Below are 15,077 nucleotides of genomic sequence, written 5' to 3'. Positions count from 1 at the left end.
CTTGTTGGTGCTGCCCTTTAGCGACTTGCAAATTACATGTGTATATATATATATAGTCAGTGTAGTATTATTGCAAGCAAGGGACCCAGTGTTGTTTATATCATGGTCCAGGAGGACAGGCGCAGTGAATACAAATATTATCTGCCCACGTCCTGTGTATACAGTCCAATATATGAAATTTTGCCGTCACCCTAATTTTTGACACTATAATAAATTATCACACAATAAAACTCAGTCCGCAGGAATGTCTGTTGTTATAATTACAATGCAGAGATAAATGCACCGGTATAATGATCATTGTTCAGAGTAAATATAGACTGAATTAAGACTGTATATGAAGTGGGAGAATGCCACACATGAAAAAAGGGGAAAAGGGGATGGAAAATGTAACAAACAAATGAATTCGGTTATAACTAAAAGTTAGATGATTGAAGTCATGCGATACTGCACTTTTGTTTGTCATTGGTTGAAGTGTTAGTAGATGGAAAAGTGAGAAAATCTTGCCAAACAGAGAAATCCTGCAAAGAATAATTATTGTTTATAGAGAGTACAGTATACATCACAAATCATGTACAGTGGAACAGGACTTCTGTCAAGACTGAATGTCTATAGAGAACATCAAGGTATTGGTCCGGCAGTTGCCAGGTCTGCCGGACCGCTTTCGCCGGCCGGTGCTGCTTATAATTATACAGATGCATGTGTGTTGTCCGTTATAAGAAGCAGTTTTGCACAGAGTTATACTCCGAGTTGGGAGCACGTAGGTTGTTTTTGTGTACTTAAAAGTCATATGGCTATACCGTACAAATTAATGTTGGATAATTATAATAACTATAGGAGCATGCAGAGCATGTTTAGGGCGAGCGAGCAATTTTGTATTTGTTGAACAGTCATTTGGTACAATGTGGTAATTTTAACTATATTGTTTATTTATGAATCGAATGAAATGAACAGTGATTGTGAATAACCGAGTAGTCCATGTAGACGACTTTCCTGTGCCAGCTGTATACCCGTGACAATTATTCTGTCAGAGTGGTGTAGGGTTGTTGTCTTTGACTGTGCATGGTGTAGCATGAAGTTGACTTACTAAGAGTGAAACATAATTATATCTATGAGTGAAAGTTCAGCACGAAAGAGCTGGCTGTACAAACTAAGCAAGGAGATATTATCACTTTTTGCTGGACCCAAGTTACAAGGCTATATAGTATACTGTCAGTGTAAACAATCCTTAAAGCTACTCTGACCTGTTGTAAGCGTGCCTGTGTGGCCTCAGAAATTTCCATCTGAGCTGGTCTGACCTGCCGTAGTGCTGTATTGTCTAAAGGTGCCTGTGCAACTTCAGAACTCTCCATCTGAGCTGCTCTGACCTGTCCTAGTGACTGGCATCGATCTCTGTTTTGTCCTGTTGAGCTAGCAGGTTTATTATCACAAAAACACAAGACTTGGAAGTGAAACATGGCAAGTAAGCTGCTGTGACCTCCTGCAGGCGTGCCTGTGTGATCTTAGGCTCAGAAGGTCCCCATTTGAGCTGCTCTGACGGCGTGCTTGTAGCCTCAAGTGTCTTTGTGTCTTGTCTGAGCCTTCCTTCCTGAGTGTAGCTAGCTCTTGTGCCCATGCGCAGCTTTCACGTAAAAGTTGGTAAAGGGTAGTACCACACACACACACACACACACACACACACACACACACACACACACACACACACACACACACACACACACACACTACTATCTATTTTTTTGACTAATGCCTAACGCTAATTCTAAGAACCAACATTTGAAGTTAATGCTTGTTTTGTGCTTGCCACCTGGAAGAACCACATAGACCCATCCCATTATCAGATACTATCGCCACAAAACCTGGCTCAGACAATACAGGCCTGTACTTATAAATTAAGCCTCCCTTGCAAGATCATATTTAGTTCACACAAAGCACACAGCCATGCAAGCTAAGTTGAAATATTACAGCAGCCAATATCAAGTCTAAGATAAGTTCTATACTTTATGTCAGCATTACCTCAAATATGAATATAGCTTACAATATCAGCATGGCCCCAAGTGAATAGCTTACAAAAATTATTCAGTATACTAGTTGTTCTGAATGCAACAGATGAATGGGGAGGGTTGGTGCACCGTTAAAGACTCTTTAACCCATCATTCTCGGCTCTCAAGGCCGGGCATCTGTTTGCTTTTTTTGTTCCTGTTTGATTTCTTTCCGTTCTATATGTGTGTTTCACACATACACTTATTTACCTTTAGCGACACATAATTAATTATTATGACAGACATATACATGTGTGAATACCCACTTGCAACCTAGAAGGAGGTAAACAAACCATACTAAGTAATTATAGACATTAAGGCTGGATTCCAACCATTTTTTATTAGAATTAAGCTTTCCGTTTGATTGGGAGGGTGTGCGACTGACAATCCCTGCCCACCCCAATACCTTTTGTATACACTTCAATCACACACACACACACACACACACACACACACACACACACACACACACACACACACACACACACACACACACACACACACACACACACACACACACACACACACACACACACACACACACACACACACACACACACACACACACACACACACACACACACACACACACACACACACACACACACACACACACACACACACACACACACACACACACACACACACACACACACACACACACACACACACACACACACACACACACACACACACACACACACACACACACACACACACACACACACACACACACACACACACACACACACACACACACACACACACACACACACACACACACACACACACACACACACAACACACACACACACACACACACACACACTACACCTCGCTTGCGCATGCGCACCGAGGCATAATAATACAGTAGACTCTCGTTAATCTGGTCACCCTTGGGACATGCAGCTTGGCTGTATTACAGGAAATAGCTGCGGCTTAAAAACGACCTTACCTCAAATCTAACAACTAATTTTGCGGTTCTTGTCTCGAGGATAATGAGTCATTCTGCTCTCTATTTTATCTGCCAAACAACACCCAAAACGTCATATCCGGCCGTAATAAACGTATAAAATTACAATGAAAACCTAGTTTGAGACAGCCAGCACTGGCCAGTATACGGAATAGCGAGTGGCCGTACTTCAAGGTGAGTTTTGTGCAGTAAACATATATATAATGATTATAGCTAGCAATCCGTGCCAAACCAAATGGCCGGTATATTGAGGTGGCCGTACTTCAGAGAGCCGGAATAGCGAGAGTCTACTGTAAAAATTATGCACGTGCATGCATGGCAATTCACTGTTCATAATAATAATTATGCTCAACAGCGTACCTTTTCTGACTGACACTGAAGCTTGCACTTTTGTTTGGAGCTCGATAGAATTATTTGTTTATCATCAGATTTGAAATCGACTTGAAATTTGTTACTTTGTGCATTAAATTTGAATGAATCGGACGAAGTACGCTGTGATTTGAGAAATGTTATTAGTCCATCACCCCACTTGGGGTAAGGGGCGTTATGGGGTGTCTGCATTAAGAGACAATATAAAATCAATCTAAAACAGTGCATGGAAATACTATGCTATAGTTATTAGATCATGCCAGCCACAATCTGATTGATTGACTACTTGACAGTAAGTAAAAAGACCAGCTTGATTCTATCAGTATCTAGCCCAATCAAATTGGACAACTTTTATATCGTATTACTAGAATGTTTTGCGAGCATCGAACATTTGCGAACTTTGCGATGGTTGATAAATTCGCAACTCCGCAAAACCTACATTATTACTAGTAAATACACACACAATCCTTGCCAGAATGCTATAGCTGGATCGCAAAGGGTCAACTTTTCTGCTGATTTGGCTCATTCGCAAAGGTTTTTCACCCGCAAAATATTCTAGTATAATACGGTACATGATTAATTAGGAAAGTACACGATTTTCTAAGTAAGTACGAGATTTTCTAGGCTGGATATGAACACTACCTCCTACAACACAATGCTTCAAGTGCTCTCTAGCTCTCTCACCAGTGTGTTGAGGTAGTCCACTTCATTTCTGGATAGTATTCGGAGACAGCTAGTCAGGAAGCTCCCAGCTTTGCCGTTGTACTCACCAATACTCCTATAATTATTATACAAAGAAAGGACACACAGATATAAGGCAAGATTTGTTTGTTCTATGATCATAGGATGATAATAATCACATGTCACCTGTACATTTAGTGAAGTTATCTTGTTGGATATATAAAATCAACACAGTATAAGAATATACAATGGTCACCTTTGAGGGTCTGTTTCGTGAGGTCGAACTTTCGTCACGAGGCTTCCAGTGGGGAACTTGAGGTGTGGGGAAGTAGATGATGTCATGGCCATACCACACACTGGGGCTACTGGCTGGAGGGGGGGTTAGACTGAGTAAAGCATAGTCACAGAGAATTTCGAAGTAGGTTAATGACAAGACAAACGTACAATTGCACGCAAAACGTTCTTTGGCTTTGTATCAACTCATCATGCAATCAAGCACGTATTTTTAACTCACGTTCACATTTTTCATGGGATATTTAAGAATGGTGCTTCCCTGTATCGGGTTCTCCATGTAATAGTGAACAATCTTATACATCACTGGAGAGAATACGGTACCAAACGTGTAACCTCTCACTCTCATAACAACTGTTGGTAGGATCTGAACGTGCTGTACACGATCTCCAGCTCTGCAAAGAGCAATTTTAAACTTGCTATTGACATAAACAGACGGAACATACGTATAAGAGGTTTGACATTAACTAGTTGATGGTGGTACTAACCACTTCCAGACAAAATAATGATCACTATAGGACTAGTTTTTACAACGAGGTAACTTTGAATTGAGATTGATGATTACCACAAATAAACATCACTGCATAGAAAATTAAGCAGGTTGTTAAAAATTAATTGAGAGTAGAATAAAAAAATACATAAAACTATTAAAGTTAGGAAGAAATTAATGAGGAGAGAGCTAGTGGAAATATAGTTAGAAATAGTGGGGAAGAAAGGTAAGAGATATAATTATAAGCTTAAGAGCACGTACATGTACCTCAAACCATGAATATTTTTCCCCACAAAAATTACCTGCTAGTCTACACAGGTTGTGTTAAATCATTGAGAGTATAATAGAGGGTAATAGAAAACAAACTATTAAAGTTGTGGATAATGAACACATGGGGAAGAGATTGGGAAAGAGTCAAACCTGTAGCTGATACTGTAGGAGTCAGTCGTGGGGTCAGTCTGGTACACAAAGAAGGCACCATCTCTTCCCTCACCACTGAAACATTCCTCTGCCTCACGATGGGTTCGTAGTGTCTCCCTGTCTAGCCACGAGCAGTCGGTGTGTAACTGCATGAGAGTTATAGCTAGGGGCACGTGCAGGTAGCATTTCCTCTAAGCACATCAAGGGTACAAACTCATAATTATGGTACACAACTGTGATAAAAACAGACCAACTGGGAAAATCATCGAGGTTATAGGCCATGCGTTTCTTTGAGATTAATAATTACACCAAAGCTATTATACATTATGCCTTCACACTGAATTCACCATGCTATTAGTGATCACCCTTGGTTTAAATGGCCTGCTTTTATAGGGTGAGAACAATAGTCAATTCAGGTTACCTTGGGTGCAACTCTCTCTAGTTTAATGGTAAACAACTTGTTTGTGATGCGTGCTGTTTGTCTGCAATCCTCAACGAGGTCGTAAAGGGAGGTATGAAATGGTCCGTCTAAACCGACATTGTAGAACACTCTAGTCCTGTGGTGGGGGGTGCTCCGAATCATGATGTGGTACACACGATCTTCGTACCTGTACGAGGGTGAATCACGTGACATGTACTATTATAACTAGAGCACTAAAGTGCAAACCCTCGGCTGGTGACATGATTATAAAGAAACCAGAAGAGTGATAATTATAATGCAGTGCATCTAGTGATGTATGACTGAGCTGACTAGCACAGCAACTCAGGAGCAATAAAACTAAACCAGACTAGTATGGAACGCCAAATAGGTCAAAAATACATCCCACTTCAAGGGGGTGTCTCACACATCTATCGGTTGCTTTGCACACATCGATCTTTACCCACTTGTACACTTTTGACATCTATTGACTACTTGACATTTATCGACTACTTGACATTTATCGACTAATTGACATCTATCGACTACTTGACATCTACTGCTACGTATACTTACATCTATCAGCTAGTTGACATCCATCAACTACTTGACATCTATCAGCTACTTGACATCTATCGACTACTTGAATAAAAGACTAAATGTCGATGTCAGAAGAGCAAGTCAAGAAACTGGAGGAAGGAATAACTATTTTGAACACCATCCTTGCTAATCAAGCTCCTAGCCAACAGAGAGATGCTCGTAGTCAACAACCTGCAAGACACTCATCAGGTGTAGGTAAGCAAGCTGTACTTCGTTTAGGCCACTCCAACTTACAAATTAGTTTCCCGTCCACCTCCTGATAATTGATTTGTGTACATTGCAGGTGTGGGTGTGGGTGATGTAGGCTCAAGCTCATCTGCTTGTGGTCGTGCTATCGATACGCTGAGATCTGTGAGACAAAGTTTCAGTAGTGAAGCAAGGCTCGAGCAAAGAAAAAATTTTTCTCCGTACTCTAGACCATCTACTTCTCTATCTACTTCCAAAGTAAAAAAAGGACGCACTCAGCCATGGACTTTAAAACTCTTTTGTCTAAGTGATACTTGCCAGTGGAAAGCGCCTGCCACTGCTTCTTCAAAGATTTTGTTGGTAGGAGCTGGACTTGGAGAAAATTCTGTAACAGTTTCTAACATCAACACATGTTCCATGGAAGAATTTCGGAGTATTATTGTTTGAACCTTTCCCAAGCTAAGTGATTGCGGTGGTTTTGAAATGCTCAGGTGTTTACCCAACTCAAAAGACCTAGCACTTGTAGAAGGGAAACTAACACAATCTGTTAAAACGCTGAAAACCGTTATTGGGGGTGGAAGGCTCTACCTCCGGCCGATACAGAAGAATTTGGATCTGACAACTGAAGACCTGCAGTGGGAGGCAGATGAGGTAGGAAAGTGTTAAGTGCAAAATTATTATTGTTTTTGATGTTTAATGGACAGATTGAGGAGAAGTGCATGTTTTGCTGTGAAGCAATGAAAGTGAGCAAGCTGAGAAATCATGTTGAAAGATGCCGCTATAAAAGGTCAGTTCAACACTTTTCATTTCACTAGCATCATTTTTAGGTTTTCTAGCAGCTTCTCATCTGATGAAGATGTCAAACCAACAAAGGACTCCATTTTGATTGACTCAGATTCCGATTCTAGGGAGGTTAGTATCCTTTTAGTGAAGTTAGTGTTACAATATTGATTTAATGTTATAGGAGATCGAGGATGCCTTACTTAAACAGGCTTTGACAGAGAGCAAGCAACCTGATACTCAACATAAATCTTAAGCTTTAAATTTCACTATAACACTTTTTATACCTGTACTGTGTGCAGTGTGATGGTCAGCTCTCTTTCTTGCTTGCTGAAGCTTCTGTCTGAGTATCGGTTCAAGGAATATCATCAGATCCCAATACGACGCACTCATGTGTTAGTAGATGCACTCAGAGCTGCAAGGCGGCCTGCATTTACAAGCATCAAGACATTGACGGTTAGAATAAGGATTAATGGTGTATAAACACTCTACATTATGTTCTAATTAAGGTTCACTTTGTAAGTGAGGAAGCAGAAGATGGTGGAGGCCCATCCAGGGAGTTTTGGTGCCTGTTGGGGAAAGAGATAGCTCAGTCCATGTTTGAGGGCCATGAGAACAGTAAGGTTGTGCGGCACGATTTATTGGCTTTGCAGGTATTTTGATGTAAAAGTGTGTATGCGTAGTCGCTGACATACACTTTTTTATACAGGGTGAGACGTTTCTTCTCGTAGGAAAATTGATGACCATGGGAATCACTCAGGGTGATAGTGGTTTCTCCTTTTTTGGAAGTAGTCTCTACGCATACTTATGTGGTGTTAAAATCTGTGATATTGACATACCTGATGAAGAAGTACCAAATACTAACGTCCGGATCCTTATTCAGAAGGTATATAATATTATATATAATTATGTGTATAATTCAACACTATACCTGCAGATCAATGATGCTGCTGATGACAAAGACCTAAAAGATTGTATCCTTGATGAATGTGACACCATTGTGAATGCCGGGTACAGCAAGCCACTTTTTACCTCGACGCAAGCAGACAAGGTTGAGATAGTGAAGACACTAAAACTCTACTACACTCTTCTCGAGTCTTTAGCAGAGATTAACCAGCTCAAGGAGGGATTGCAAGTGAACGGTGTGGGAGAAGCAATTGTGAAGTACCCTGAACTAATGAGGCCTCTATTTGTGCACAATAACACACAAGTTCTGACTGCTGGTAAGTGTCGTGTGTAACTGGTAACCATAATTAGTTTTGTTGTAATTATTGCAGAGACCATGAAGGCCATGTTCAAAATCACCCACTTTTCACCTAAGGGCTCAAATGATCTTGCTAAAGAAGAGGCTACTTACATGCTGTTTGTAGATTTTCTGTACGATTGTGAATGTGTTGAAGGTATGAACTATAATTACAGTGTGCCTGTTATCATTAGGCTAATACTGTAGGTGACTCGGAGGATTCTGTCAGTCTTAAGACCATTCTTTCTTTTACTACTGGTTCAGAGTCTGTTCCACCGATAGGATTTGATAACTCTTTGGGTCTGAGATTTAACGATACCAATGTGTTTCCCACGTCGTCCACTTGTGCGTTGGAGCTAACCCTGCCCTCCAAGTATTATAACAATCCAGAGGAGTTTAAAAAGAAAATGGTATATGGTATGAAAAACCATGGAGGATTTGGTTGCCTATAAAGCACTGCAATAAAATGAACATATACTCTTTTTGTGTTTGACAAAACCTATTAACCCTGTATCACTTTCATACTTTATCATGATTCTTTCGAACATATACTCTTTTTGTGTTCTATTCACCCTGTATCACTTTCATACTTTATCATGATTCTTTCAATATCATTATGTTACATCATTCTAAATAGACAGACATCTAGCTACTAAGTCTTTGGTGCGACCAAACAACGATATGCCATAGTCATCACAAACAGCAAGTGGGTTCACCTCTTCTTTAAGCATACTAAACTGTGCATCAGACAGTGGGCAATTAGTGCTTGGGACTGCAACCCCATCTTGGGACTCGATACAAGGGAGGCCGTTCCAATCTATTCCATAATCTCCCTGTAATAATAGTTAGGAAATAATTAAACACAATGCTTATGTACTCTGACCCACCAGTTTCAAATACATTTTGTACATCGTACTACATGCACAGACTTCGTAAACTAATGAAGGTAAACACATCACTAATACTTACAATTGATGAATCATCCAATACTCCTTGTAATGCTGCTCCATCTGTTGTTAGTGAGGTCATTCCCTCTATCCAAAGCTGGTATGGTGTCCTATTGCCTTCAGTTCGCAATCTGTGATGGCTATAGCTCTCGCGGAAAACATTTAGTTGTTGTTGAATACGTGGAAGAAACACGAAGTGTAATGCAAATATATCCACTTCATCTGTAGGATCTAATAAACTGTTGTCTTCGAGAGCATAGAACAACCGGTAAAACATACACAGACAACCAACAAATACGTCTCTCCACAATCTTTCGATCCGTTGGTTGTGGACACTTTTCCCTACAATACAGCTACCTCTACCAGGACCTCGTTCAGGATTTGAAAGCATGTATTCTGAGACTTTAACGTTTTCGCCTCCTTTATCACACCGCACACGTGAAGGTAAACCATAACAAGAAACAGCGTGCAAAAAACACTGTAGCACAGTCTCAGATTTGTTGTTAGTAGACGCTTTTAAATAGATTGGTAATCGAGAAAAACCATCAATGCCTCCATGCACTACTATTCTCCAGCGTATTAATTTGTGGTGCCCATCTATGTGCCACAAGCTATTAGGCATAGGTACACTATATCTCCTGCGGTGTAAGGCTCGTCTCAGACGTCTTTGTACTCCTGTTTCATCAATACGAGAAAGGCTCTCTCTTACTCGATATCATTGTATTCTTATCCCTTTCCCTCTTAGATAACCATCATAAGTATTTTGTCCACTGTTTGGAAAGTGGTGAACAAAATCAGCAGTAATAATATCCAAGTCAGATTCGGAGATGTCTGTGCGCTGTAATTTGTTTTCAAATCCAAACTGTATTATTCTTCGCTTGACAGTGCTCTCAGATACATAAAGCACGTGTGCAATATCTCTAACTCTAAAATCAAACGACAAAAGGTGCTCCAACTGAGTCTCAGACACGTTCACACAAGGTCTCCCTCTTCTGTGACTATCTCTTAGGCAATTTACTTCAATATACTTATACACTTCTGTTACTGCATCAACAATGGCATCTCCACACCCAGCTGGAAACAAGTCAGAGGCATAAACAACAACTTCGAGAATGTCTTCACACTGATGAAGTAGACTGTGCACATTGGAAGTTCCTTGTTCATCTTCCACTTGAATAGTCCTTATACCATCTTCCAATATTGTTAGAAACTCGATCATTTCATCAGAGCTAACATAAAGAGCCATGACTAGACTAGATTACTACTACACTGCACTGTACTATACTATACTTCTCACAGGTACGTAGGTACATGTACTCTGACCTAAAATTGGACCATGCCCTGTGAGGTGGGGCTACAATGGGTGGGGCCACGCCCAACTAGATCATGTACATGGATAGTGTCAAGTATAGTTGGGCGGATTCCAACTAGTGTCAAGTAGTATCATACGGATAGATGTCAAGTAGTTGATAGATGTAAGTATACGTAGTCGATAGATGTCAAGTAGTCGATAGATGTCAAGTAGTCGATAAATGTCAATTAGTTGATAAATGTCAAGTAGTCGATAGATGTCAAGTAGTCTATAGATGTCAAAAGTGTACAAGTGGGTAAAGATGGATGTGTGCAAAGCAACCGATAGATGTGTGAGACACCCCTATGAAGTGGGATGTATTTTTGACCTATTTGGCGTTCCATAGACTAGAGGCATGCTGAGAACAGAATTTTAGTGGTACATGAGGCATGCACAGTGAACTAGGATCACAGCAAAGAAGCCTGGAGAAGTATGACTCCTGGAGTAGGATCCCCGGAGTCAGCTAACAGAGCAAAAAACTAGTCACAATTCTAGCTTTCTATTGTATAGTGACCCTTTTCCACTGTTTTTGGTATGGGATCACTTCAGCTGTAAATACGGAGGGTGCCTCGAATAAAGGCCGCGTTTGTTAGCTAGCTAGCTGCCAACGTGCAAGTTCAAGCTTCTTAGTTTTTGCTCGCTTTTATTCGACAACAAAATCTAAATCTACCACTGTTAAAACTAACTTATCGTGTGAAGGCTATCCATGCAGTGCTATGGCATCCAGGAAAGCAAGCAGACCCAGAAATTACAAAGACAAACCAAATGACCACTATACCCGTGGCCGCCCAGGCGCGCCTCGGGTAATAATTATGAGGCCTTAAACTGTAACAAGCTCAAGAAACTACCCAAAATAATGTATTTCGAGCTTTTTTCTGTAAATCAGCTGTAACAATTAATTTAAAATACTCACAGAACAGAGATGGAAAACTTCCCCTCCAGTCGCTGACTCGTTCGGACTAAAAATGAACAGTTCCCACCATTAAAGTCCAACAAGATGTGTCGGGCTTCTCTTCTACCGACAACGCCATGGTACCAACTATATAGCGTGATGAACACTGTGACTAACATGATTATAATTATAGTAGCGGACACAACTTTAACATAATTACAGTGTGAAAGTGTCTACTATACCTTTCATTCAAATGCTTTAGCTGAAGCTCCAAAATCTGCACGCCATTAATACATAATTATAATTATAACTGTTATATGGACTGCTAGAATAATTATTTTGCTAGTGAAAAACCGAAAGAGCCTTTTGTGATCATTCTGGCAACGTCATACTATGCATTACCAGTTTAGGTTTTTGCAATTTTATTGTTGATCAACCATTGATCAACCATCGAGCTATAATTAAAGTAATTTTCACCTCTGATTGCACCTCTTGGAATTTTGCCACAGTTAAGTAAGGTGGGAAATAGGAGAGAATGCAGTCTTGCCAGCTCTGCAGCAGTTTAGAGAAGATACAGACAATAATTTATGAATGCATAAAAATGCAGAGAAATTAATGACTCCGTGATCTACTTAGCAAGAGAGCTAGCTGATTATACACCGACTAACAGAGACCTCAGATATAATTTATAATAATATAAGCCTCTCGTTGTAATCAGTATTATGCATGTGCGAAACAATGCTAGCTGTGTATACACAATTAATCCATGGACAATATAGCTAACCCTCAAGGTCATGATTGCATACGAAAACCTAGATGGGCGTGGCCTACTACAGAAAAACATGCAGCACCAATCAGATTGCAGACTGCTTACTACGTAAGCAGTCTGCATTCAGGAATGTATATGCACCAATCAGATTGTATATCCTTTACGTGATGCATTTTTGTTGGCTTCCCAGCTCCTCCCTTTCTCTGCAGCAAGCAGAGCTTTGTGGTTAGAGGCGGGCTAATATGCAGCAGAACGAATGCTAGGTAGGGCTACAACCTGTCTCCCTTTTTGGAGGTGGGCCACGCCCATCTAGCAAAAACCATCACAAAAAATGATTTCATTTTGGGATCGATACCGTAAGCGTTCTAATTATAGAACCAGCCTCGGTTAGGACGCCCTCTTTTATAACACCTATAATTATACCACCATATAAAATCTTTTTTTTTTACATTGTTTCTAGAAAAATAATTATTTTTTTACTGGAATTAGAACGATGACGGTAATACCTTATCCTGTTCACTGTACAACATCATCTCATTAGCAATCAGAGCTCTCTCCACAGGACAGCCATCTTCACTGGCACTGTTCCTGTCCTCGCCAGCAGTCGCCATAGACCGAGAGCCTTCAAGCGCAGCATAGATACTAATAGTATCCAAGTTCCTCTAAAACAGCCACGTGGGTAGGCCAATGCGCATGCGTGCAAAAGAGGGGTGGGGCTGGAAAGCAATCAGTGACAAAAATCATTGAAGTTGACAGGACAGCTTACAGTGGAAGTAAGTTTGCTTAGCTCTATATATAAAAGCAGGAGTACATGAAGAGGATTATGCAACTACTATACACGCCTTATAAAGTCGTTATTATCTCACTACGTCACAAACACTAGTATAGTAATGTAAAACTGTGGTTATAAATACCTTGTGTACACATGACATGACCATGTGAAATTGTCAACAAGAGCTATATAGCTATATTATCATAAACTTTTCAGTAGTGCTGAACAAAAATTAAATATTGTGTAAACTGAGTACGTTTCTATACAAAATGTACACTTTAGTGAGAGTAGGTAGCCCACTGCCAGTCTTAAAAGTCAACCTGGTAAACTATTTAATAAGATAGGTGAATGAGACGGTTAGAGCAGGGACATTTTACATGGTATGTACACAGATTGTCCGAGTCAAAGTTTTTGATGAAGTTTTCCCAAAAGAACTTGGACAGGAGACTCTCTATTCCACGATACGACATATGTAGATCAATGCTTGGCATTGCGTTGCACAGACGCACTACTGTAAAAGTGTCTTGCCTTGTTACATCTTGTATAATTGTGTGCCAGTCTGTGCTCACTGCCTAGTCTCGACGATGTAGTGACGAAGCGAATGTGGTCTAGGATGTTGTGGTTGCTTGAGGTTTTTAACCAGGAACAGTAAATCCATCCAGTGCATAAGGGGTAGCATACCAAGGGTAGTTAGCCTCTGTTTATAACTGTTAGAGTTATTCCGAGAATGTAGTTCGTTGCTCTTCTCTGGATTCTCTCGAGCTTTGCAATGTTTTTAAAACGGAGTGGTCTCCGAAGTTGAGTGTAATACGTTAGGTGAGAGCGGACTAGGGCAAAATATAGATTCTTTGAGCATTGTTAGTTGTAATAGTCCTTCTAATAAGGTTTAAAGCCCCCCATAGACTTTTGAGCATAATTATTATGGTTGAGTAGTGTTCAGACCAGTCCAGTGTGTTTGATACGAGTATTCCCAGATCCTTGTAAGAACCTAAGCATGAACAGAAGCATTGAGTGAAAAGTTATGCGTTTTTATCGGCCAGTACTGGATGAGACCAGCAGATACCACATAGACGGAATCGAAATAGACTTCACGGACAATTACCATTTTTTGCACCAGTTTGTTACTTTGTTTAAGTCAGATTGTAATTGGATACTATTTCTTTTGAGTGGATAGTTTTGAGAAGCTTTGCATGTATCATCCGCAAACAGGAATACTTTTAAGGAAGGTATTATGTCTGGTAGGTCGTTGATGTAAATCAGGAAAAGGAGAGGACCTAGTATACTCCCCTGAGGCAATCCAGATAGGACTGGAAGTTGTGAGGAATGCTTGCTTTCCACTTCTACAAAGTGGTGTATGTCTTCAAGGTAGCTTTTGAACCACTGCCACAGAGGGCCTGTTATGCCTAACATCCAGAGTTTGTACAAGAGTTTGTTGTGTGATACACTGTCGAACACTTTAGACAGGTCCAAGTACACCACGTCTGTCGGAATTTTGCTATCCATTGAGTTTATAATGTTTGAGTAAAATAATTATGAGGAGCTGGCTGAGGCATGAGTGATGTTTGCATGAGGAAGCCAAATTGGTGTACATTTAGCTTGTCTCCAACGAAGTCACGTAATGCTGAGAAGAGAGATTGGCCTGTAGTTGGACACCTCCGTGCATTGGGGTGCCCTTTTACGGACCGGATATTGTGAATGTTCCATTTGTATGGGCGGAAAGTAGCCAGTCCTAATACTGAGGTTGAAGAGATCCGTCAGTATACTTCTGTTAGTGAGGTGGCACAATTTTTGAGGACATGGGCACTGATATTGTCACTACCAGTTTGCTCAGTATAGTGCCTTTGCCCTCGAGGCCT

The 15,077-nt window shown here is 40.5% G+C and overlaps 2 protein-coding genes and 1 long non-coding RNA gene across 7 annotated transcripts; 1 reads left to right on the top strand and 2 right to left on the bottom strand.

The window, feature by feature from the left end:
- Nucleotides 1-215: 215 nt before the first annotated feature.
- Nucleotides 216-13,124, bottom strand: LOC135338483 (1-phosphatidylinositol 4,5-bisphosphate phosphodiesterase gamma-1-like). 3 transcript variants are annotated; one of them, XM_064534628.1, is made up of 11 exons: nt 12,956-13,124; nt 12,158-12,232; nt 11,923-11,957; nt 11,702-11,827; nt 5,685-5,871; nt 5,264-5,409; nt 4,577-4,748; nt 4,319-4,431; nt 4,066-4,159; nt 3,373-3,567; nt 217-518 (listed from the first exon to the last, which is right to left on the bottom strand). In XM_064534628.1, the coding sequence occupies exons 1-11, from the start codon at nt 13,058-13,060 to the stop codon at nt 435-437; spliced, it is 1,332 nt and encodes a 443-aa protein (XP_064390698.1). In that variant the 5' UTR covers nt 13,061-13,124; the 3' UTR covers nt 217-434. The 3 variants fall into 3 exon arrangements, with proteins under 3 accessions (XP_064390700.1, XP_064390699.1, XP_064390698.1); XM_064534630.1 differs by lacking the exon at nt 3,373-3,567 and having other exon boundaries at nt 216-518; XM_064534629.1 differs by lacking the exon at nt 12,158-12,232 and having other exon boundaries at nt 216-518.
- Nucleotides 7,098-9,109, top strand: LOC135338495 (apoptosis-resistant E3 ubiquitin protein ligase 1-like). Of its 3 annotated transcripts, XM_064534648.1 has the most exons (9): nt 7,100-7,118; nt 7,172-7,254; nt 7,307-7,379; nt 7,432-7,703; nt 7,757-7,900; nt 7,957-8,133; nt 8,185-8,470; nt 8,525-8,647; nt 8,698-9,109. In XM_064534648.1, the coding sequence occupies exons 4-9, from the start codon at nt 7,554-7,556 to the stop codon at nt 8,940-8,942; spliced, it is 1,125 nt and encodes a 374-aa protein (XP_064390718.1). In that variant the 5' UTR covers nt 7,100-7,118; nt 7,172-7,254; nt 7,307-7,379; nt 7,432-7,553; the 3' UTR covers nt 8,943-9,109. The 3 variants fall into 3 exon arrangements, with proteins under 3 accessions (XP_064390717.1, XP_064390718.1, XP_064390719.1); XM_064534647.1 differs by having other exon boundaries at nt 7,098-7,254; XM_064534649.1 differs by having other exon boundaries at nt 7,102-7,254; nt 7,304-7,379.
- LOC135338604 (uncharacterized) lies at nt 9,091-10,876 on the bottom strand. Its single transcript, XR_010395638.1, has 2 exons — nt 9,460-10,876; nt 9,091-9,323 (listed from the first exon to the last, which is right to left on the bottom strand). It is a non-coding gene; the product is annotated as an uncharacterized LOC135338604 (long non-coding RNA).
- Nucleotides 13,125-15,077: the final 1,953 nt, after the last annotated feature.

The sequence above is a fragment of the Halichondria panicea genome, chromosome 7 (genome assembly GCF_963675165.1).
Source record: "Halichondria panicea chromosome 7, odHalPani1.1, whole genome shotgun sequence".
Taxonomy (NCBI): domain Eukaryota; kingdom Metazoa; phylum Porifera; class Demospongiae; order Suberitida; family Halichondriidae; genus Halichondria; species Halichondria panicea.
Note: the sequence above shows the minus strand (reverse complement) of the source record. Positions and strands in the feature narration are given on the sequence as shown.

Excerpts from the sequence above, each read along its gene's own strand:
- LOC135338483 (XM_064534628.1), bottom strand. The coding sequence starts at position 13,060 with ATGGCGACTGCTGGCGAGGACAGGAACAGTGCCAGTGAAGATGGCTGT. Across the intron at positions 11,828-11,922 it reads CTAAAGCATTTGAATGAAAG|TTGGTACCATGGCGTTGTCG; the intron begins GTATAGTAGACA and ends CACGCTATATAG. Across the intron at positions 4,432-4,576 it reads ATCCCATGAAAAATGTGAAC|CCAGTAGCCCCAGTGTGTGG; the intron begins GTGAGTTAAAAA and ends CCCCCCCTCCAG.
- LOC135338495 (XM_064534647.1), top strand. The coding sequence starts at position 7,554 with ATGGTCAGCTCTCTTTCTTGCTTGCTGAAGCTTCTGTCTGAGTATCGG. Across the intron at positions 7,704-7,756 it reads CAAGCATCAAGACATTGACG|GTTCACTTTGTAAGTGAGGA; the intron begins GTTAGAATAAGG and ends GTTCTAATTAAG. Across the intron at positions 7,901-7,956 it reads ACGATTTATTGGCTTTGCAG|GGTGAGACGTTTCTTCTCGT; the intron begins GTATTTTGATGT and ends TTTTTTATACAG.